The 22,490-nt window shown below is 44.4% G+C and overlaps 2 protein-coding genes across 2 annotated transcripts in view; one reads left to right on the top strand and one right to left on the bottom strand.

Annotated features, from left to right (window-relative positions):
- The window catches only part of BAG5 (BAG cochaperone 5), a 27,774-nt gene extending 5,615 nt beyond the window's left edge, over nt 1-22,159 (bottom strand). The window contains exon 1 of the mRNA XM_082275561.1: nt 22,005-22,159. The gene's annotated coding sequence lies outside the window, so the exon portion shown is untranslated. The remainder of the gene's footprint in view (nt 1-22,004) is intronic.
- Nucleotides 22,154-22,490, top strand: part of COA8 (cytochrome c oxidase assembly factor 8) — a 20,854-nt gene continuing 20,517 nt past the window's right edge. The window contains exon 1 of the mRNA XM_082275562.1: nt 22,154-22,306. Within this exon, the coding sequence (XP_082131688.1) occupies nt 22,199-22,306 (108 nt within the window). The 5' untranslated portion in view covers nt 22,154-22,198. The remainder of the gene's footprint in view (nt 22,307-22,490) is intronic.

Here is a 22,490-nt window from a genome sequence, read left to right as displayed (position 1 = left end):
AATCCCAAACGTACAGCCAATGTCAAGCAAGAACTATCTTCAGCATAAAGAACAACAAGGAGTCTGGGAAGTGATGGTTTGGCCCCCACAGAGCCCTGATCTCAACATCATTGAATCTATCTGGATTACATAAAGAGACTTGAGGATTTGAGGCAGCCTACATCCACAAAAGATCTGTGGTTCGTTTTCCAAGACGTTTGGAATAACCAACCTGTCGGGTTCCTTCAAAAACTTTGTGCAAGTGTACCTAGAAGAATTGATGCTGGTCTGAAGCCAAAGGGTGGTCACACCAAATATTTGATTTAGATTTTTCTTCTGTTTGCTCACTTTGCATTTTGTACATTTCTAAAAATAACCACTTCAGCTCTGGAAGTTTTTACTGCCTTAATGACCAGGCCATTTTTTTCTAGGTGGCACTGCATTAATTTAGCTGATAATTCTGCGGTCATGCAAATCTGAACCCAAACAAAATTTATATAATTTTTTTTCACACAAAAAGAGCTTTCTTTTGTTAGTATTTGGTCAACTCTAGGTTTTTTATTTACTATATACATATAAATGAAAAAAAAAAAAAAGACAACAAATTAGAAAACAAAGACAATATATATATTTTTTTTTCTGCTATAAAACATATCCCCTACAAAAATCAAATCGTTTCGTTAATAAATTTTGGCCAAAATGTATTCTGCTACTTCTTTGGTAAAAAAAAAAAAAATCCCAATAAGCATATATTAATTGGTTTGCGTGAAAGTTATAGCGTCTACAAACTTTGGAATATATGCTGGAATTTCTATATTAGTAATGGCGGTGATCGGTGAATTATAGGCGGGACAGCGGGCAATCGGAAACTGACACTTTGTGGGAACTAACTGCCACTGACATCACCAGTGACATTATTACAGTTACCAGTGCTAATAATATGCACGGTCACTGTACTAATGACTCTGGGCAGAAAGGGGTTAACATCTAGGGCGATCAAGGGGTTAAATATGTGCCTAACAAGTGTTTGTGTGTGTACGGTTTGCTGCTTTTACTGGGGATCCAGTTGTTTTCATCCCCTGCTTAGAAGGGAATGAAAAACAACTAGATACCCTGTCACTGAACACAGCTCTGTGCCGTTTACACTCACACAGCTGTGTCCTGTGAAGCTCAGAGCCGATCGCCAGGTGTCAGCGGTCAATCACTGGCTGCAACGTGGTGATTGGCAGGTGCTGTGACGAATCACAGCACAGACGGGAAGAAGGTAGTCGTGTGTGCCCTCCCCACCTGGAAATGTGTATTTATGTGTGTAATTAAAAAAAGGAAATATAAACCATTCCACATTATATCTGCATTTTACATCTTTAGTAGGCAGCGCCATTTACCTCGCCCCCAATTACTTTATATATAGCGACTGATACACAGCGCATCATTACATCCGTACATCATTCAGTTAGGGGTTTATAACTACTATAAATTAACAAGTTAACAATACAAACAGATTGTTCTGCCAAACCTAAATTTGGATCAACAGAAGAAAAAGCAGTTATACCTTCCATAAAGAAACTATAAGAGCCAGACAACAGCACTGTCCTTCAAGATCGGCGATAAAGCTGACTCGCAGTTTTGGGAAGGTTGCTATCTTTTCTTTGCTGCAATACATCCCAAAAAATGCTCACACAGGAGAGCATGCAGCAAAATGCAGAACAGGATTGCAGTATAGAGGAATGATAAATGAAGCAGCCTCAACCTGATTGGTGCCTTAGCATTTGGTCACATGACTAATCCCCAAGGGACCCCAGTATATTCTTCAGCAAAGAGATTGAAACCCCAATTGAGCTTTTTTTCTGCTCTGTGCAGCCCTGCATCATTGTACTGTCTGAAGGATTTTCTCTTGGAAATAAAATTCACTCTCTGCCCACCAGTGCTCTGTGCTGGCATTGTAGCAAGCAAATTCTGCTCTCCAGACATCCTAAAGATGGCCATAAATGTATAGAAAGAAAGAAATCGAACTGATTCCTCCATCCACGCTAAACAGGAAGGATGAATCTACTGCTACAGCTATTGCATTCAAACAGTGCCTACATCTGATTGGATGCAGGTGCTGTTCAACTGACATTATTTTGATAGGCTCCTTCAAGAAAGGCCAACTCAACAACAAAGAGCTGTGCCAGCAGCACCATAAACTGCTCGGATTTTGCCCGAGATGGCAGGAATCAGCCAAAATTCCAGCAGTTTATGACCAGCTGTATGCATTAGTGAAGGCATGTCTGACTAGTTCAGTTAGATTGCATTGAGCAGTTTGATCAATTTCTTTCAGCTATTGGACTGCGCAGGTGTTCATTTACCTCTACATTTTTTCTGGTGAGCAGAGAATGTTCCTGTTGATCCTACAGAAACAACAATGGGCAGGACAACAGTGCTCCTCCATAGATACAGTGAGTAAGCGCTGTCACCCTAGGACAGTGATGGTGAACCTTGGCACCCCAGCTGTTTTGGAACTACATTTCCCATGATGCTTCACTACACTGCAGAGTGCATGAGCATCATGGGAAATGTAGTTCCAAAACATCTGGGGTGCCAAGGTTCACCAACACTGCCCTAGGACAGGAAGTCTGTAGCGAGCAGGCAAAAATCACCAGCTGAAAATAAGGGAAAAAAGAAAATGCAGCCACCATAGGACTGGTAAGCACTTGTAATACAGCATTTCTTGGATTTAGACTGGGTTCACACTTAGAATGGATGCGGCTGACAGCAGGGGTCCGGTGCGACCCTGTTCTCCGTTTCAGGGACAAATCAGGCCATCATTTTTGGCTGGATTCGGACCTGAAACTGAGCCAAAGACGCACAGGACCCCTGTGCAATTCGCTCCGCATTCACCCCGGAGATGTGTGAACCGGCTCCATTTAGAGCCGGTCACAATCTCCTGTCATACAAATTGGATGTGGAGAAACCTGCATCCAATTAGCTTAAGTGTGAACCCAGCTTCAAGAGAACTTTCACTCAAATAACTTTCTACCCAATCCCCCACCCCATCACAGCATAAGACCTTATTCAGACGGATACTAAAACCTATAGTCACGAAAGAGCTTCTTGTTTATGTGGCTTGGGCCATCAAGTGCAAGTGAAGGCAGTCCCATTCATGTCTATTGGGACGCAGTGGCTGCACCAACACAGCAACTTAAAAGTCCCAACCGTTCTTCCCCCCATTTTACAGAATATATAGGGATGGAGATGCCTGTCTGTTTGTACTCGGTACAAGGTGTTTCATTTAAAGTCCCGTTTCCCTCCTCTATTTACAACACAGCAACTTATTCATTTGAAAGCCATGCAGGTACAGGTGAGCAGATCTGAACATATTCTGTGTTTGGGACCGCTCACCTGCACGGCTGTCAAATGAATAGTAATGGCTGTCTGTGCAACCGCTGCATCCCAAAAGACATAAATGGGTCGCATGCAAGCACACCTGATGGCTGAAGCTGCATAAAAAAAAGGCTTTCATTCACGAACTACTGATGTCAGTGCCAATCTAAATCAGCCATAAAATAGCAGGCCTTTAAAAAAAATGGTTACTTTTTACCTTTCAACTCATGTCTGACCCATGCCTCCATTCTTGCTTAGGTGAAAATTATGTGTCCGCCTCCCAGGACACCAAGGTTACATATCCCAAGAGGCTGTAGTCTTCCACACAAAGAAACATCAGGTGCCGTGTCAGGAAGGGACCGGCTGCAGGAGGAGACAACCAGCTCCTGATGATGTAAAAGAAGAAGATGGCAGCATGGGACAGAACCTGGAGAAGGGGAGTGGTGTGGGAGAACGACAATGCTGGATCTGCTGAGCTTGTAAGTATATTTATCCAGCATGACAACAACAGCAAACATAAAGAGCACAGGCAATGTCATTTTTTAAAGGATGGTGAAGTTCCTTTTAATAGACCTGGGATGATACTTCACAGGTCATGTGTGTTGCACAAATAAAACATCCCATTTCAACTGGCTTGGATAGAAAGCTGAAAGTATCAAAAAATGCACCAGGCAGCACTTTATTTAGGTGCTCCACAATGTATTGTTGTGGTTATGGGCCCTACTGAAAACAATGGATTCTCCGAACAATGGCAGCTCTGTTTGGCATTTAAAGTGGTTGTAAAGGCTTAAAGTGTTACTAAACCCAGGAGCCTGCATTCACTATATCAGGTCACCCACAGTACATGGGAATGCAATTATTTAAGTAAATATAAACTACTAAATACCTTTTCTCAGGGAGGAGTTTTCATTCTCCTCCGACTGTCCTATGAGGCCACATGACCCCTGACCCTCTTTCTGGACAGTGCTGACTGGCCTTGTGTGATCACATGCACCCCCTCTCCCCCCGAAAAAAACTCTCTATCAATACCAATACACACCAAACTGAGCATGTGCAGAGTTCCTCCAAGGCTCTGTCCTATCAGCAAATTGATTGGGGACAGTAAAAGAAGGGGGGAATCAGAAAAGACAGGATCAAACAGCCTTTTACACAATGCGCAGGGTTAACCCCTTAGGTTCCACATTGCTTTACTGCACATACGGCCTGATTTTACCATTGCGAGTTTAGTAACACTAAAGCCTCGTACACACGCAACGCTTGTTGGCCGTGAATTTTTGGCCAACGTCCGATCGGCCGATTGTCGGCTTGTTAGTATGATGCTTCCGACAACCGACTGCGACTTTTCGGCCGAACAAAATCTGGTGTGCATGCTATAAAATTTTTGTTGGCCGTCAACAGAACGGCCGATTGTTCGTCAGTCAGTACAGATTTCAGCAGACAAAAATGTGATGAGCAAGACTGGGCATGCTCAGAGAAGAAAAAACACACGGAAAGTAAACCATCACATGACATCACTTCTGAAGTTGGTTGTTGTTGGCCGACAAAATGTGTGTGCAGTCTAGAGCACTTTTCAACCAACACAACAACACTGGACAAAAGACGGCCGATCGGTCGGCAAACAATCGTTGCGTGTGTACGAGGCTTAAGTTAGTTTTACCCTAATTCATTCTCTGCATTAAGGTAAAAAACCTTCCATGGTCAGCTCCCTCCCTAAATACTTACTTGAGCTCGATTTTAATCCAATGCTGTGCCCGATTTTAATCCAATGCTGTGCCTGAGATCAGTGTCGCTGCTCTCTCTTTTTTAACTCACTGGACATGGAGGCAGCAGCAGGCGCTGTTGGCTTCTGCTTCTGTCAATCAAATCCTGTGGGGAGGAAGCAGGTGGGCAGGGCTGAGCCACACTGTGTGTGTCAGTAGACACACACAGCCTGGCTCAGGATCGAGCCCACATGTCTGCTCCCCTGCAAGCAGCTTGCTAGGGGCGCAGACACAGCAGAGGAGAAGTGGACAGTGCCAGAAGGGGACCCCAGAAAAGGAGCTTCGGGGCTGCTCTGTGAAAAACTATTGCATAAAACATGTAAGCATAACATGTTTGTTAATAAAACAGAAAGGTTTAACTTTACAAATCGCTTTAAACGTACCAAGGCAACACCAACAGAGTTTAAAATCAGTCGTTTTCATTATTGGGGTAAATTTCCACTCCGAATATGAAACTCACTGAAAGCTTTACATACAGAAAGCAATCTCCTATATTAAGTATAATCTCCTGTCCTTTAATAAGGATTAGTATATACATCATCACTGCAAAGCTTTAACATGTCAGCACTAGCAATGGAATGTACCACGTTCAATTTTATCATAAAAAAAAAATACTTTCTTACGTGCATTTTCAGCCCTTTCTAGAGATGTTATTCCTTACCTACCTGTAAAAACAGGTATCTCCTTATGTGTGACAGGGTACTGCCCTTGGTGCGGAGGTGTATCCCCGACTGTGCTATCGTTACAGTTAAACAGGACCTGTCAGTGAAGCTTCTGCCACACTCAAGGTGATGCTTCCACCAAGTTATGTGCTGCAAGGCAGGCTTGAGCTCTACTAGGAATATAAATAGATCTATGATTCTACCTGAAAGAGGCTGAGCTTGTTCTGTGAGAGTTGGGTAAGGTCTTGGTCAGGGTGGAGCGCAGCCTTATTTTTGGAGCAAGATCAGATCAGTCAAGCTGCTCAGGCAGGAATAATGACTTTCGGCTCACGGTAAATTCCTATGAAATCAGACTTTGATGTCTCACAGATAATTATTTGCTAAAGTAATTATTTGGAAGCATCCTTGGTGGGAAACAGATAACAGATTAATATACATGTCTGCTGTTGCCTCTTCTCTAAACTTCTATCGAGCCCCAATGACCCCTTTACCTTTTACATAAGGGGAGCAGATGCATCTCTGTCCTGCCTTGCTGTGCACTGATCAACTGATCACCAAATAAAAAATACAATTATTCCCTTATCCAGATTAAAAGCCCCGTTCACATTAGTTCGCTCCGACTTAGGGGGCGACCTGTGAAGTCGACTTGCACGGACTTCATAACATGAATGTCTATGCAAGTCGACTCCAGGTCGCACCCGAAGTAGTACAGGACCCTTTTTCTAAGTCGGAGCGACTTGTGTCGCTCCTATTAGAACGGCTCTTGTACTACACAGTGGGAGCGTGAGGACTGCGACTTGTCAGGCTGACAAGTCGCCTGACAAGTCAGATCAATGTGAATGGACACTAAAGGAGATGTGCAGCCAAATCTCGTTTGTCTGTACATCTCCTATGGATCACAGGAGTGCAGTTCCTTCTGCACTCCTATGACCTGTTTTCAGCAGAGCAGGCTGAAGTCTGCTCTCTGCTGATGTCACAGAAGTCGGTCCAGGCCCCGCATCATCATGATAATAGAAGGCGGGATCCGAGTCGCTGAGAGGCTAAACCGGCTGCTCCCAGTCCCTCCACAGCCCAGCGCTCCAGTGAGCAAGGAGGTGGCAGAGCAGCTCTCTGCTCAGGAAGCAGTCAGACCTGAGCGATCGGCTGTGTTTGATTGTTCAGTTCTCAGTGCAGAGGCGCCAAGGGACCAATGCTGCATCCACCTAAGTATAAAAAAAAAAAAGAAAAAAAAAAAAAAAAAGGAAGAATAAACCTAAACTTCTCTTAATCCCCAGGTCCCAACAATTTACGTTGAATCATGTGGATAATATTTGCATTTACTACATGAGTGTTAAAAGAGAAGTAAAGGGTTATAGGGTATAGTATAAAAAAAACAAAAACACACCTTATACTCACCTAGGTAGATGCATCTGTTCCCCACCGCCTCTGCACTGAGAACTGAGTGATCAGGCACCGCTGATCACTAACTTCTCCCCTCCGCTCTCAGCAGAGAGCAGGGACGGTCAGTCACCGCTCTATGCTGCTCTGCCCCTCCAGTGCTCACTGGAGCCCTGGGCTGTGGAGGGGGGGGGGGGTGGCTGGCTCAGCCTCCCAGCAGCACAGCTCAGAGGCTGAGCCAGTTGCAGGTCCAGGCGTCTGGGTGGATCCAGACTGTAAAGTCGGATCTTATCCCAGCTTGGAATAGCTGAGGGACATTAGCCGACAGCAGGCTTTATTTAACCTTCCTAGCGGTATTCCCGAGTGTGGCTCGGGGGTTAGATTTCAGAGCCAAAAGCGGGGTACCGCTAGGAAGATCGCTGGATCCTGTAAAAGAGGTTACTTACCTTGTCACCGGGATCCAGCGATGTGTCTCGGCGGTGTCTCGCGGCAGATCTTCCTCCCGATCGTCTCTGTGCCCCGGCTTCCGTCTCCTGCAACGTGACATTCGCAGGGGGGTGGAACCGGCGGCAAATTCAAATGTAAAAACACACCAAACACACTGATACCGTTCAAAATAAAAAAAAAAAAAAAAAAAAAAAAAAAAAAATCACATTAGTTTGCCCCCAGCACCTAAAATCCAAAAGAATCATACCGCCAGGGAGGTTAACACAATATCATTTGAAATTTTAACTACTGCAAACGTTTGAAAAGGCCATCATAGTGTTAATCTGTGTCCTCACAACCATGTTTTATCTTACCCCCCCCCCCCCCCCCCAAGACATCACAATTTAGTGTCAAAAGGGGAATAGAGCTCTCCTACAAAAAAATGCAAGCATTTAATTTAAAGCCTAAGTTTAGTTGATTTTTTTTTTTTTTTTTTTTTTTTTAAATCAGCACAAGAAATGGTACTTGCATTCAGTGGAGAAGTGTTCCTTGTGCTGGTGCCTGCTGTCTTAGCGGAAATCTTCCCTCCTCCAATAATAATCCCTGTTCTTCCCATGAAGGTCCTTGTTCTAGCACTTCCTGTCTTTCTTCCTCGTCATCCTGTCACATGCTACCCAGGTGTGGACTACAAGCAGCCTTGCTTACACAAATTGCACAATTTACTGTTATCACTGTCAGGAAGTCAGTCCAAAGCAATGCTGTGCTGCCAAAGCTGAAAGAATCAATACTCACTCACCCTTGCAGAGTTTGGTGTCTCGTTGCCAACATCCCAATTATAGTACAAAGGGAAAAACCCCCCTATAGGTTTGTGGGACTTTCAGGGCAAAAAGGTATTGTGGTATGTATTTATCCAACTGGCATAGTTGCGATATGTGATCTATCAGCAAATATAATGTCATGAATTATTGGCACATTGTTTGCATTTTAATTGCATTGTAACTCTTTCATTAGAGAAAACTATTATATGCATATTTTTTTCCTATATCTACATCCCTGACGAAGGGTATTCCCAAAACGCGTTGGGTGCGTTGGAAACAAAATGCGACATTTTGTCATGTTATAGTCTACATATGTCTTTATATACATTTCTCCCTAGCTTTTAAATGCATGTTAAACATGTTATATGTTTTAAATGATTTATTAAACATTATATTTTTACTTATGTGTTTGTGGTATTCTCTTTGCCCTGAAATTTCCACAACCCTATATGGGTTTTTTCCTTTGTACCAAAGCTGAAATAAGAGCATTTAAATGGGAGGTGGCTGGGGGAGATCAGAAGCACCAAAAAAACAGATTAAAAAAAAAAAAAAAAGTGAAAACTGTCTTTAAAAATGGTAATTGTTGGGTACATGGTGCTTCACCAAATTAAATGGTCAAATAAAAATAAATCTTGTGGGATGTGGTCTGATGCTCAAACAAATGGCTGCTCACCAAAGGAACTCTGGCATGGAGTGCCAGGGAATGATTCTTAAGCCCCAAGCCTGTCATTTTATGCACCATGGGGAAATCTGGGCCTGTGATCCCCTCCACAAAGATTTCCTGTTCCAAAATGGAATGTAACATACTGGAAATATTCTACTTACAACCCATTAAACCTCCCGATAATTCTGAAGGCTTAGACTCCCCATTCCTGGGCAAGGTGGCACACAGCCCATGGACCAAGCCTACGTTTGCCTTATGTAGCCAGGTGCCTACAATGTCCGACATCCAATCGGTTGCCATGGACTTTAAAAGAACCTTGGTGGCAGCCATCTCAGACCTGAAGAAGTTACACAGTACGCTCAGTAGTCACAAGACTGTCTAATATGGAGAGGGAAGTATGTGTCATGACATATGGATCAGTTTTGCACCACAACACCAAAATTTGATTGGGATGCATCAACATGTGGAAGACCGAAACAAGAAGGGACACCACAAAAATATTAGTTAAGGGGAGATTTTAGAGTTGTTGGAAAGTTAACAAATCCACAGCACACTCCTAAAAATATATACCAACATCCTGGAGGGACCACTGGACACCCATATTGAATTTGAAAGGGAGGACTGAGCACTTTGGACTAGGAGAAGGGGACTGACCCCTCCCCACCCCCAGAAACATCATCTGGTTTTAACTCAAAGAATAGATTTCACAATATATTTGAAATCAGGTGCATATTCTGCATGATGGCCTAGAAATCTACATTTTTCTACTTCACCATCACCCTACGCAATAGATGGATGCTTCAACCATCCTTAGATAGGAGGAACATTCCCTACCTGTGGCACTTCCTATCCAATCTTGCAGGGGGACACCAGGGCTGGCAGATTTGACTGTTACCCATTGTTTTTGGATATCCCACGAGACGCTACTATGCCTCTCCCCACTTCTTTTTTCTCCAGGGTACCTGAGTGAAAAGTTTCCTTCAGTTGGACTGCATCATTTCACCCCTATCAGTGTCATGGGGCCTGGGATACCTCTTTCATCACAGCTTTTGAACCCCTGAAATCGGAAACCCTGAAACCTGAACTTGCTTTAGCCTAGCTCCTGTAGGACACTAGGAATGGTATACCAGATCTTGTATTGTACATGTCTGTTACTGGCCTGGTCTATTGCAGGCGTCCTTTAGCACCCGACCAGAAACACCTGAGTCTGAGCTTTGTCTTCTGCGGTCCATGTACAACCATGGAGTCGGTTGTGGTGTGGAGGATGGATAGATGCCTTGCTTATGCATATGTTCTGATTGAGTTTATAAACCTCTGCTCTTATGCCATCCCACTTAATTACTTTCCCATATGGCCTCTGCTGTAGGGGAAGCAGACAATATAGCCATATGACACAATAGCTCGTGTAGGCTTATGCTTCTTGACATATCATGGAAAAACCTGCATTTGAGCTCAATCACATGTGGACTTCCTTTAATTTGCACTACCCAGCATCAGATCCCTACATAATTTGGATAGAACATACGACTGACTTAGGCTAGAACTTGACAAGATGACTGGCATTGCGACTCCGAGCACGATAAAACTGCCATACACTTCTATACGACCTTGATGAGTTCCTTGCCCCTCCCCAAGACATACACAGCCCGCTACCCACATAGGTCTTATTGGATCTTCTCATCAGCCCCTTATTCACTGAATAATGTTGATCAGCAGTCTACCTCTTTTTTCCCCATAACATAGTGCACACTCTGTTGCACCAGAAAGTCGATCAATACTACCTTCCTCTATAGTCAGAACCTCATCCTTTAGGTGAGGTGATAGGTATCCTATCCAGGTACGCAAGCAGTGGAGACTTCACCTTTTTTAACTGCCAACCCAATTCAACCACTCCCCCCCCCCTCCCTTAAAGGGAGAGATCTTCTATAGTCTCTTTTCTACCTTCCATCCTCCTCTCTCTCTTAAGCCTAGTACGCACTACTATTTTGTACTAACAAACTGATGTTAGTACAGTGATCTCCCCTGTTGAGCTATTGTGTTCTGTCCAGGGCTGTGGAGTCGGAGGAAATTTTGGGTACCTGGAGTCGGAGTGGGCAAACAATGCACCGACTCCGACTCCTACTAAATTTAGATTGGAATTAAAAAAAGCAAGTTTAAGTGTCCCAATTCACAAAAAGTTATAATAACTTAGTATAAGGAAACATAATTGAGGAGGCCAAATGTAAAAAGGAAGAACTACAGAAAGTTCTGAAAGGACATCCAATACAGCTCTGCAAGTATTGGAGAAAGTTTAGAAACTGAAGAGAATGCTGACATTTTTTTAGACAACGTTGTTGAAGAAGCATTGAAGCTTACTACTATTCATATGCGATGTGCTGTTCATACACTGTAACTTGCCATAAGAGATGGATTAAAAGATCGCCATGCAGCTACACTAATTGGCAAATTACGGCAAGTAACTGTTGCAGCCAGGGCCCCGAAAACAGATGCAATTTTGAAAAGACGTGCAGGAAAAGGAGCCATTTTGGATCAAACAACTCGCTGGGGAAGCACTTATTTAATGGTGAAGCGATTGCTTGAACTTAAAGAATTCATTGAAGAAATGGACAATGAAAATCTTGCATTAACTGAAAGCCAGTGGACACAAACAAAAGAGCTGGAGAACCTTCTTTCTCACCCCTTCACTGTCACCAAGAGGTTGCAATGTGACGATCTAACCCTGGGTAAATTCCTCTTGGAATGGAAGAGCCTGTTATATCACCTGAACAAAAATGGAGGGTTAATAGCTGAGGGAATTGCATCTTCAATGATGAAAAGAGAGAGTCTTTTGCTGGAAAATGAAATCTTGTTAGCGGCTATTTATGTCGACCCAATGAGCCGACTTTTGTTGAACAGACTGCTACTGGGGAAAAAGGCCCTCTGTGATGTAGCAGTTCGCATGAAGGGATTACGACCTGAAATACCTCCACAGGATGAAGTTCTTTTAAGCAATAGTGGTAACTCAGGATCATCTTCTTCAAACGAAGAATTAGACTTTGATTCCTTCTTAGACAAAATGGAAGGTGCTAAAGGGAAGCGACGTCGCATAAGCGTTACAGAACCAGTGTTTTCATTGTGTTTGTCTTTTCCTTAAACTGTTCAATACAGTAGACTGTTAGCTTCCCAGCCAGTAGTCCTGTGGTAATGACATATATGTTGCCTTTCTTTCCTTCAAGGAATGTATAAAATACATTCGCATATTAATACAGAGGAGTCGGGGAGTCGGAAGTACAAAAAAACATTTATCTACCGACTCCACAGCCCTGGTTCTGACAGGGGGATGGCCCCCCCACCAGAACACTCCAATCAGCCCTCTTTTAAATTAAAAATATTTACTGGCTTTTCAGCATGCTCGTCCGACAGAAGCCGGCCAAATGGCTGGCTTCTGTCAGACCTGCTGCCATACACATGGGCCAAATGTCGGACAGTTTTTATTGAACTGGCCGATGTCACCCAATGGCTGCCAGCACTTAGTGTGTTCTGGCAGAGTGGCTTTCCCCCTGTAAGAACACAAAGACACAGCAGGGGAGATTGCCGCAATAACATTGCTTGTGTTAGTACAGCAATCTCTCAGATTATTGTTTGTCCAACCTGCTGGATTGAAAAAAAAAGGAACTTCTAGTGTGTACCCAGCCTTAGCCCTCTCTCTTTCTATATCGTCCTCCTTTTTGGAGCTGCCCCTCCTCCCCACTAGGGCTGCAACTAACAATTAATTTGTCTGTCGACTAATCTATTGATTATTTTTACGATTAGTCGATTAATTTAACGATATTTATTTATTTTTTTTGCTTAATTGAGTGTTTTTTTGATTAGCTAATTAATCCTGTAATTAATACAGACCCCTCAGTAAGCCCCCTCCCAGTGCAGACCCCTCAGTAAGCCCTTCCACCTAGTACAGACCACTTAGTAAGCCCCCCTCCCAGTACAGACCCCTCAGTAAGCCCTCCCACCTAGTAAAGACCACTTAGTAAGCCCCCCCTCCCAGTGCAGACCCCTCAGTAATCCCTCCCACCTAGTACAGACCACTTAGTAAGCCCCCCTCCCAGTACAGAACCCTCAGTAAGCCCTCCCACCTAGTACAGTCTGTGCTAGGTGGGAGGGCTTACTGAGGGGTCTGCACTGGGAGGGGGGGCTTACTACGTGGTCTGTACTAGGTGGGAGGGCTTACTGAGGGGTCTGTACTGGGAGGCTTACAGACCACTTAGTAAGCCCCCCTCCCAGTACACTAGTACAGACCCCTTAGTAAGCCCTCCCACCTAGTACAGACCCCTTAGTAAGCCCCCCCTCCCAGTGCAGACCCCTCAGTAAGCCCTCCCACCTAGTACAGACCATTACAAGCCGCCACAGTACAGTACAAACCGGTGTAGCGCCGCACATGTGACATCTCTAAGTACCTGGGTGATCGGGGAGGATGGCGAATGTGTTGCGGCAGAAGCTGTGGCGGAGTAGGGGGGTGCTGGAGACGGTCAGCACTCACCTTGTCTCTGACACCGGTGTGGACGGAGCCCGGGGGGGGGATTTCACCCGGCCGGCAATGCTTCAAGTGGCGCTGCGGCCGGCCAGGGGGCGTGTGACGTCACGCGTTGACGCCTTTCACGCACGTCGACGATTTTTTGTAGTCGACTACGTCGACGCGTCGTGGCAGCCCTACTCCCCACCTTTTCTCTCTTTTCTGCCTCCCACAGTCCCGTCCCTAATTTTTTCAATTCTTTTTGTCCCATCCCATTGCCTGCTTATCCCTTTTGCAGTCACTCACACCCCTGTTTCTCCTCTCCCAGCTCTTATGCAACTGAGAACAGAGGGAATGTAATCACTTACAAAAAAGGGGAAAAAGGTATTTATGTTTTTTTAATAGATCTATACACAAAATGTTTTGCCTTTCATTTCTATTTTATACCGAATGGGTTGTTTTACAAAGTGATTGTTTACAATCCCTTTAACGCCTCCAAAAAGCGTTCCTAAATGCTCCATGAAAGTCACAAACAATTCACATCGCTTTTCCGTGAAACCCATTTCTAAAAAGGAACTTGAGCCCTAGACTATCAAATCAGATTCTCTACGATCTACTATGCCACCAATGAAGTCTCTAACACAAAATGTGTGGCTGTTATCTTCTCCAAGAATACTTTGCTTAATCAAATGGCCGAGGAAAGCTCGGAAAGCAAATATTTACTGCCCGAACAGTAAGCATGTACTTTTCAAAATCAGGGTGTGTGAAAAACTGCATGAGTTCAAGACTAGCATCGTAATAGTTGGGGGTGATTTCATCCCATTTAATTCCCTACTGGATACTTCTTCAGGGTTACTTTACATTACCTACAGAGTGCTGCGCCACATTAGGGTGCAATAGTCCGCACTCCATGACACATGGCATTCTTTCAAGTCAAAGTTAAAAGAGAAAGTATGGCCAAAAAATGATGAGATCCATGGAACCAGATGCCTGACTGGCAGCTGGCTCAGCCTTTCAGCGTACTGCTAAGAGCCCGAGTCAGCGACTCCCACCCTCTCCACAGTTCCTCAAGGGCCCCAACACAAAAGGCTTCATCATATCCAGTAAGGTGTACAAATTATTAGCCTTTTTAGAGGATATGCTCCTATTTCTTACGGAACCCCCATATCACCTTACGCAAATATATCTGCTTTGGAGAAATTCCAGGTACAAATGAAAAAACTATTCCAAATTGTTTACACTAAATTTTGACCATTTCCCAAGCAACAGTGGCACTATGCCTGCAGAACTTCATATTTGAATGGCAATCCAACAATGTTACATATTTAGGCATTCAGCACCCCTCCAACCCAACTAGACATATGCCGGTTTTCGGTAATTCGATATATCGCGGTATTGCATAGCCACGGTATTGTTATTGTGGCATTTTTAAAATACCGAGTTTCTCTGCTCCTGGGTCTGACTTGTGAATTGATACATTTCAGTGAGCTGGATGACTCATTCACTCACACAGCTAAGCCTTTCAGCATTAAGTCTCCTAACTATAAACAAAAATGATTACATTGCATCTTTTCCTTCCCTCTGCCAGGGAGAAAGGAAGTTTAACCTCTTAAAGACTGGACCTTTTTCTGACACTTGCTGCTTGCAAGTTAAAATCAGTTTTTTTTTTGCTAGAAAAGTACTTAGAACCCCCAAACATTTTATATATTTTTTTAGCAGAGACCCTACAGAAAAAAATGGCGATTGTTGTAATATTTTATGTCACACTGTATTTGCGCAGCAGTCTTTCAAACGCAATTAATAGACTTTAATGAATAAAAAAAAAAAAAAACGTAACAGTAAAGTTATCCCAATTTTTTTTTGTTACACAGAGAATCGTGATCTTTATTCCAAGCTAAAAAATTGTGATTCTCATTTTGGCCAGAATCGTACAGCTCTAATATATATATATATATATATATATACATATACATATACACACACACACGCACGCATAGCAGCCCACATTACATTATTATATAGCCATCAAGCAGTGTCTGGCCTACCTGGTGATGACTGGTCCTGGCGCTCTGATCCGATGGCCTGGTCTTTAAAGGGGCAAATCAAGATAAAAACACCGGTCCTCCTGCAGGTTTAACCAATTAATGACTTTACTATTGCTTTAAGCCTGGTTCACATGTATGCGGGTTACATGTGAACCAGGCCTAAAGCAATAGTAAAGTAATTTATAAACACCTCCTTCAGGTTTAACCACTTCTTGACCACAAGGATTTGCCCTCTTAATGACCAGGCCATCGGATCGGAGCCGAGCTCCAGGACCAGTTATCACCAGGTAGGCCAGACACTGCTTGATGACCTATTTTAGGCCTGGTTCACAGAGTCTGTACTGACTATATAATAATGTGCATAAGTGAACCAAAGCCCCTAAATTCAGCAATGAAATTGAAGTGAGGTGGAAATTTAATAATTTAAATTTAATATTAGAATACCGTGATAATACCGTATACCGTGGCAAAACCTTAATCAATTAATCGCAGCATGAAAATCTGATACCGTCACAAGCCTAAACCCAACTGAGCTCTGCTCCAACATAACCACACCACTCTCCTTAGAGATATCCAACAAAACCTGAAAGCATGGGACCCAACACACCTCTCATGTTTTTAAAGGGCAGTAGTTCGGAAAGCATACATCCTCCCAGGTCTCTTGTGTGTCTTCCAAACTATCCCAATACTTCTGCCCAGGTCTTCCTTTGTTTCCCCTAAAAGGAAGTTTAGGGCCTTTACTTGGAAAATGCCACCCCTTGGATAAGCCTTGCACACAGTTATCACTGCCCAAAAGCAAAGGGGAGTAGTTATTTTTGTGTGTGCCAGCTTAGAAGAATAGTGGACTGGAACATTCACTCAGTTTCTGCACAGTACTGTACGCTCATGATGGTGCAAGGTCAAGTCCATGTTATACAATGCGTTTCCCCAACAGGGTACCGACCATGTTACATATTGCAAGTTTCCCTAACGTTGTCCAACCACTGCTGGCAATGTTTCTAAGGTGGCGGCACTCTCTTACACATCTGGTGTTCCTCAACATCCATCTCTAGCTACTGGAGGAATGTATAGCATCATATTAGCTGTATTGGGTAACACCGTAGACATTATTACTGGCCAATACCTATTTCATTTCTCCACCCTTTTCAGGAAACACTACATGAAATTATTAGAGATGCACCAAAATTTCAGCCGCCAAAACCTATTGGCCAAAAATGGAATTATCTGCACGATAATGGCAAAGGAAAACGCACTTTATTTTGCCGCGAACTTGAAGCGTTTTTACCACGATTTTACTGTGCTTATGGTTTGTTTTTCATAGGTCATGTGTCTCAAAAACCACATCAAAAAAGTAAAAACGGGATGTGTTCTTGCTGCGTTTTCAATGTATTTCAACGGGGAGGTGCGTTTTTGGTGCGTTTTTTTTTAACTGACCAAAAATGCAGTAAGCCAGATTTTTAACACACATCACAACGGACCAGAGTGAAGATTAAAAAGAAAAAAACAAATTTAATTAAATTATGTATAAAAATATGAATATTTTTTTAAAAACTGTAATTTTAGGTTTTCGGCCACGTGCATCCTGCATTTCGGCACCAAAACTTCCATTCGGTGCACCTCTAGAAATGATTACCCAGGCACATGATCAATACAGCAAGAATGTGTGGCTGTTCCTTCAGATCGCATGCGCTGATGACATCATCGGCTGCATTTATTGTAAATATCTCCTAAACTGTATACGTTTAGGAGATATTTACAGCACCTTAGAGGCTTACCTATAGGTATAAATTATGCCCTAGAGTTTACTTCCTCTTGAAGAGGGGTAAACCTTCACGAGCTGAAGTGGTTAAAAGGAACAGAATCCTATTTTTATTTTAGGGTTACTATCACATTATGGGACACTTACCCCGCAAACAAAGCCCGCATCCATCCTTGCCCGTCTTCCTGTATCTGTGCAACTGGCCAGAGCTGCATGAAGTGCTCCCACAGTAAATAGTTAGCTCTTCCACCTAGCAGCATGAGGGTCGCCAGTTCAAATCCCAACCACAGCACTACCTGCCTGGAGTTTGCATGTTCTCCCTGTGCCTGCGTGGGTTTCCTCCGGGTATTCCAGTTTCCTCCCACACTCCAAAGACATGCTGGTAGGTTAATTGTCTCCTGTCTCAGTGGGCCTAGTATGTAACTGTGAGTTAGGGACCTTAGATTGTAACCTCCTCAAGAGCACGGACTGATGTGAATGTACAATGTATATGAAAAGTGCTGCATAAATTGATGATGCTATAAAAGTACCTGAAAAAAATATGCAAATTCTAACTTGGACAAGAAAAGTCAATAATTGTCTGGCCTCCTACCACCTATTAGCCCTTGAAAATGACAACCATGCTCATCAACCAAACAAGGATAAACGGACTTTAGTTGTCCCAGTTAAACGGTTTGTAAAGTCACAATGTGACTTTACATGTATCCCCTCTGGAGTATGCTGCTATTAACAACAGTGGAAGTGTTTTGGTTTTTTGGCTTTTTTATATAAAAAAGGCTAAATAACTTTTCTCACACTGCAGCTGTGCGGTCAAGTGATCCCCCTCCGCTGATCTATGGAGAGAAGTGGCAGGGGCCGAAATTCCCATGTGACCTCAGCCAGACACCTAAGGGGAATAATGTGACCGAACACCGGCAGCTGGGAAAAGGCATTTAGCCTTTTCATTTATAAAAAAAAAAAAAAAAATCACATACCCATTATTGATGACATCCTAAGGCGGAGGGGGTACATGTATTTATGCTTCATAAAGCAGCTGGAATAGTGGCGAATAGTGGCGGAGAGGGGCAGTGAGGAGAGCAGCTTTCATGCTGACAGGGAGGGAAAGGGAGAGCGAGAGGGGAAGGAGCAGGCTGACGGAGGCATGTAACCTAACCAAGATAATCGAGGATTAGCAGCCATGATTACCGTGGTCAGCACAGACAAGGGGGCACAGGAACTGGCAGGATCAACCTGGTATATTACAAGACAGGAAGGGAAAAATTACATAGCACAAGCACTGTGCTATACAGCATGCCTATACACGTGTATATACTGCGGCAGGGCAGCCACTCTGTGCCAGATCACGGACCTAGTACGTGATCTGACACTTCTGGGTCTGGGGCGCACGCTGCTGGCGACCCACTCCCGCTGTGACTGGACACAGCGGGAGCCAATCTGCGGGTCCAGTGGACGCAATGTCCACTGGGACCTGCAGATCGTTCAGGAGAAAGTCAGGACTGTGAGAGGAATGTACGTATCCTGTGTTTTATGCTAAGCAGGAACACGGATCTTTACGTTCCCCCAATCAAAGCACCTCCCCAACAGTTAGCAATCACTCCCAGGGAACACAGTTAACCCTTTGATCACCCCTGATGTTAACCCCTTACCAGCCAGATTTATTAGTATAGTGACAGCGCATACTTTTAGCGCTGATCACTGTATTGGTTTCACTGGTCCTCAAAAAGTGTCAGTTTGGTGTCCGATTTGTCCGCGGGAATATCGCAGTCCCGCTATAGGTCGCTGATCACTGTCATTACTAGTGAAATATAAAGAAAAATAAATAAAAATATACCATAGTTTGTAGACGCTCTAACTTTTGTGCAAATCAAACACTTATTAGGATTTTTTTTTACCAAAAAACACGTAGCAGAATACATATTGGCCTAAATTGATGACGGAATTAGATTTTTTACTTTTTTTTTTTTTATTGGGAATGTTTTATAGCATAAAAGTACAAAATTATTTATTTTTTTTCTCAAAATTGTTGGCCTTTTTTTGTATACAGTGCAAAAAATAAAAAATGCAGACGTGATCAAATACTACCAAAAGAAATCTCTATTTGTGGGAAAAAAAGGAAAAAATTTATTTGGGTACAGCGTTGCAGGACCGCGCAATTGTCAGCTAAAGTGACACAGTGCTGTATCGCAAAAAAATCGCCTGGTCACTAAAGCGGTTGTAAACTACTGGTTGTTTTTTTGGACCTGCAAGGTAAAGGCCTAATGTGCTAGTATGCACTGCATACTAGCACATTATGTGAAACCTATCTGAAAACAAAGCCTTCCAGCACATTATGTGAAAACTATCTGAAAATAAAGCCTTCCAGCGATGCAATATAATTGCTAGAGGCAGCGTCCATCTTCTCCGGTCTTCCTTCTGGGTCCGCGAACTCCGGCTGTCTGACAGGCCAGAGCCACGATGATGTCACTCCTACGCACATGTAGGAGAGCCATCATTAATGGTACAGGAATCTGAGCGGCACAGGTGGCTGTTCCTTCAGAGCGCATACACTGATGATATCATCGGCTGCATTTATTGTATATATCTCCTAAACTGTACATGTTTAGGAGATATTTACAGTACCTATAGGTAAGTCTTATTCTAGGCTTACCTATAGGTACAAATTATGCCTAAGTCCCCTTTCACACTAGCGGACCGTTCTGATCCACCTGTCAGTTTTTCAGGTGGATCTGAACGGATGCCCCATGTATCTCTACGGGGTATCGGATGTCAACGGAGACATGTGATCCGATCCAGTCCGTCAAATCTGGACGGATGGAAACCCTATTTTCCATCCGTCCAGCGGATCGGATGAAAACGGACAGGCGGATTACCCCATAGAGAACAGTGGGACCTGACAGCTCTGTCTCCACACACAGCGCAGAGACACACCTGCCATCCGCTTGCTCAGCAGGGGATCGGCGGATCGATCCCCCGCTGAGAAAAACGGATTCCGCCGACAGACTCTACGGTGTGAAAGGGGCCTTAAAGTTTACTTCCTCTTGAAAGGGGGTAAACTTTCCAGAGCTGGCGTGGTTAAAGGAACAGGATCTTATTTTTATTTTAGGGTTACAACCACTTTATAGAGGAAGTCGTCTTGAAAAAAAAATTTTTTTGTTTATCTGCACAGTAAATGCATAATGTGCTAGTATGCAACGCATACTAGCACATTATGTGACACTTACCTGCAAACGAAGCCCTCATCGTCCCCGCTGGAGGCCGCTTCCATCTTTGCCCGTCTTCATTCCGGTTCTGCAAACTCTGGCTGTGCTACTGACTGAAGCTGCATGATGTCACTCCCGTGCATGCGCACGAGAGCCGCTGGTCACGGCACAGGGCTCTGAAGAAACGGCATGGGCGGCCATTCCTTCAGGGCGCATGCGCCGATGACGTCATCGGCTTCATGCAATGTAAATTTCTCCTAAACGGTGCAAGTTTAGGAGATGTTTGGAGTACCTATAGGTAAGCTTTATCATAGGCCATAGGTACAAACAGTACCGGGGGGTTTACAAACACTTTGACTCCCTTAGCGGTAACCCCGAGCGTGACTCGGGGTGGTTTTTTCATGCTAGGATCGGTATCCCCGAGTCACGCTCGGGGTAGATGTGCAGAGCCTGCAGTGGGGTTCCTTACCTTCTCCTGGCGATGCAGCGATGATCTCCCATTGCTGTGATCGCCGCCGAGATCCCCGCCGCTCGTCCGTCGCTCTGATGACTTCCTGGTTCCGTTCCCTGCAGCAGCAATGGTGCATGGGAGCGGAACTGGGAGGGAAATTCAAACGTTGCACAAAACACAAACACATAAAAAGGAGGTGATACAATGTAATCTGAGAGGATTACACTGTATCACCTTAGTATCAGAAAAATATCAAATATTATAAATTGTAAATTATATTATTATATGTTATAATATTTATATTTTATAATATATATATATATATATATTATAAATATCACAAAATTGTACCGCTTTTGGTACATAATTCCTGACATAATCATACCGCCAGGGAGGTTAATGATTTGTTTATTGGAGGATCCCGGGATGTCTGGGCTCCTAGGAACCCAGAAATTGGGTGCCAGGCACCCGAGGGTTCCCCTTCCTGTTGCACTTGCTATAAAAGCACGTCCCCCAGCGCCTTCATGGCTGCGTTTCTTATGGAATTCAGCCAGACCGCGGAGTCTGACGCCACGTAAACGCTGCAGGGGATACTAAGCAAACCTTGGACCGCTCCGCACATCTGAAGCAGCCAATGTCCACCCGGGAACACGCCGGGCGCCTTGCTGGCACACACCCCAAGGCAGCAGAGGGCTGCGTTCTTCACGTGGCGTATCCATTGGTTTTATTGGCTTGCATGCTCTGGCGCTGGCGGCAGAAACACGTGACCATGGCAGGGTTCTGGATTCAATACTCTACAGCGAGCGCATTAGAAGCAAACAAGCCCACGCTGTGTGACGCAAAGCGAACGCAGCAGACAGCGATAATCAAACCTGCGACTGGCGGATACATGCGACGTATCAGGGGGCGTTCAGGAGTGCGCTTTAACGCCTGCCCTGCACCCACACAAAGCCTGGCCTCAGCTCCATGCCTCCCCCCTGTCTCTGACCTATACAAGGAGCTTACACTCACCTCACACCCAGTCAAGGGTTACTATAAGAGCCGACCACGCCCCTCCTCGGGCTCCCAGGCACACCGCTCAGCGGCGGCTCACCGGGGCCCAACTGTCTGGCACGCAGGCTGCAGACGTCTGCGCAGTTCGGCGTTGCCATGGCGACTCCGGAGCTGACGTCCTGCCGTAAAGCCGCGCGGTGCGGCGCTGGAACATGGCGGCGCCCTGCGTGCGTGTGACCTGCCTGCGTCCCCGGCTCGTCCTCTTCTGCCGGTACCGGCACTACGGAGACTCGTCCGGCGCCGAGCGGAGGCCTCCACAGGTGACGTCACTGCGGGCTTACCCAGAGTGCTGTGCGGCGGCCCAGGCTGAGCTGTGTTTGGAGGATATGGCTGTGGAGGGGTCACAATGGCGTGCTTGGGAGGGACATAGCAAGGACTAAACCCATTAGAAGAGCTATACCACTATATATATACTGTTCTAAAAACACTTCAATCAGAGTACAG

The sequence above is a fragment of the Pelophylax lessonae genome, assembly GCF_965119305.1.
Source record: "Pelophylax lessonae genome assembly, chromosome: 13".
Taxonomy (NCBI): domain Eukaryota; kingdom Metazoa; phylum Chordata; class Amphibia; order Anura; family Ranidae; genus Pelophylax; species Pelophylax lessonae.
This window is presented reverse-complemented; position numbering and strand designations above follow the sequence as displayed.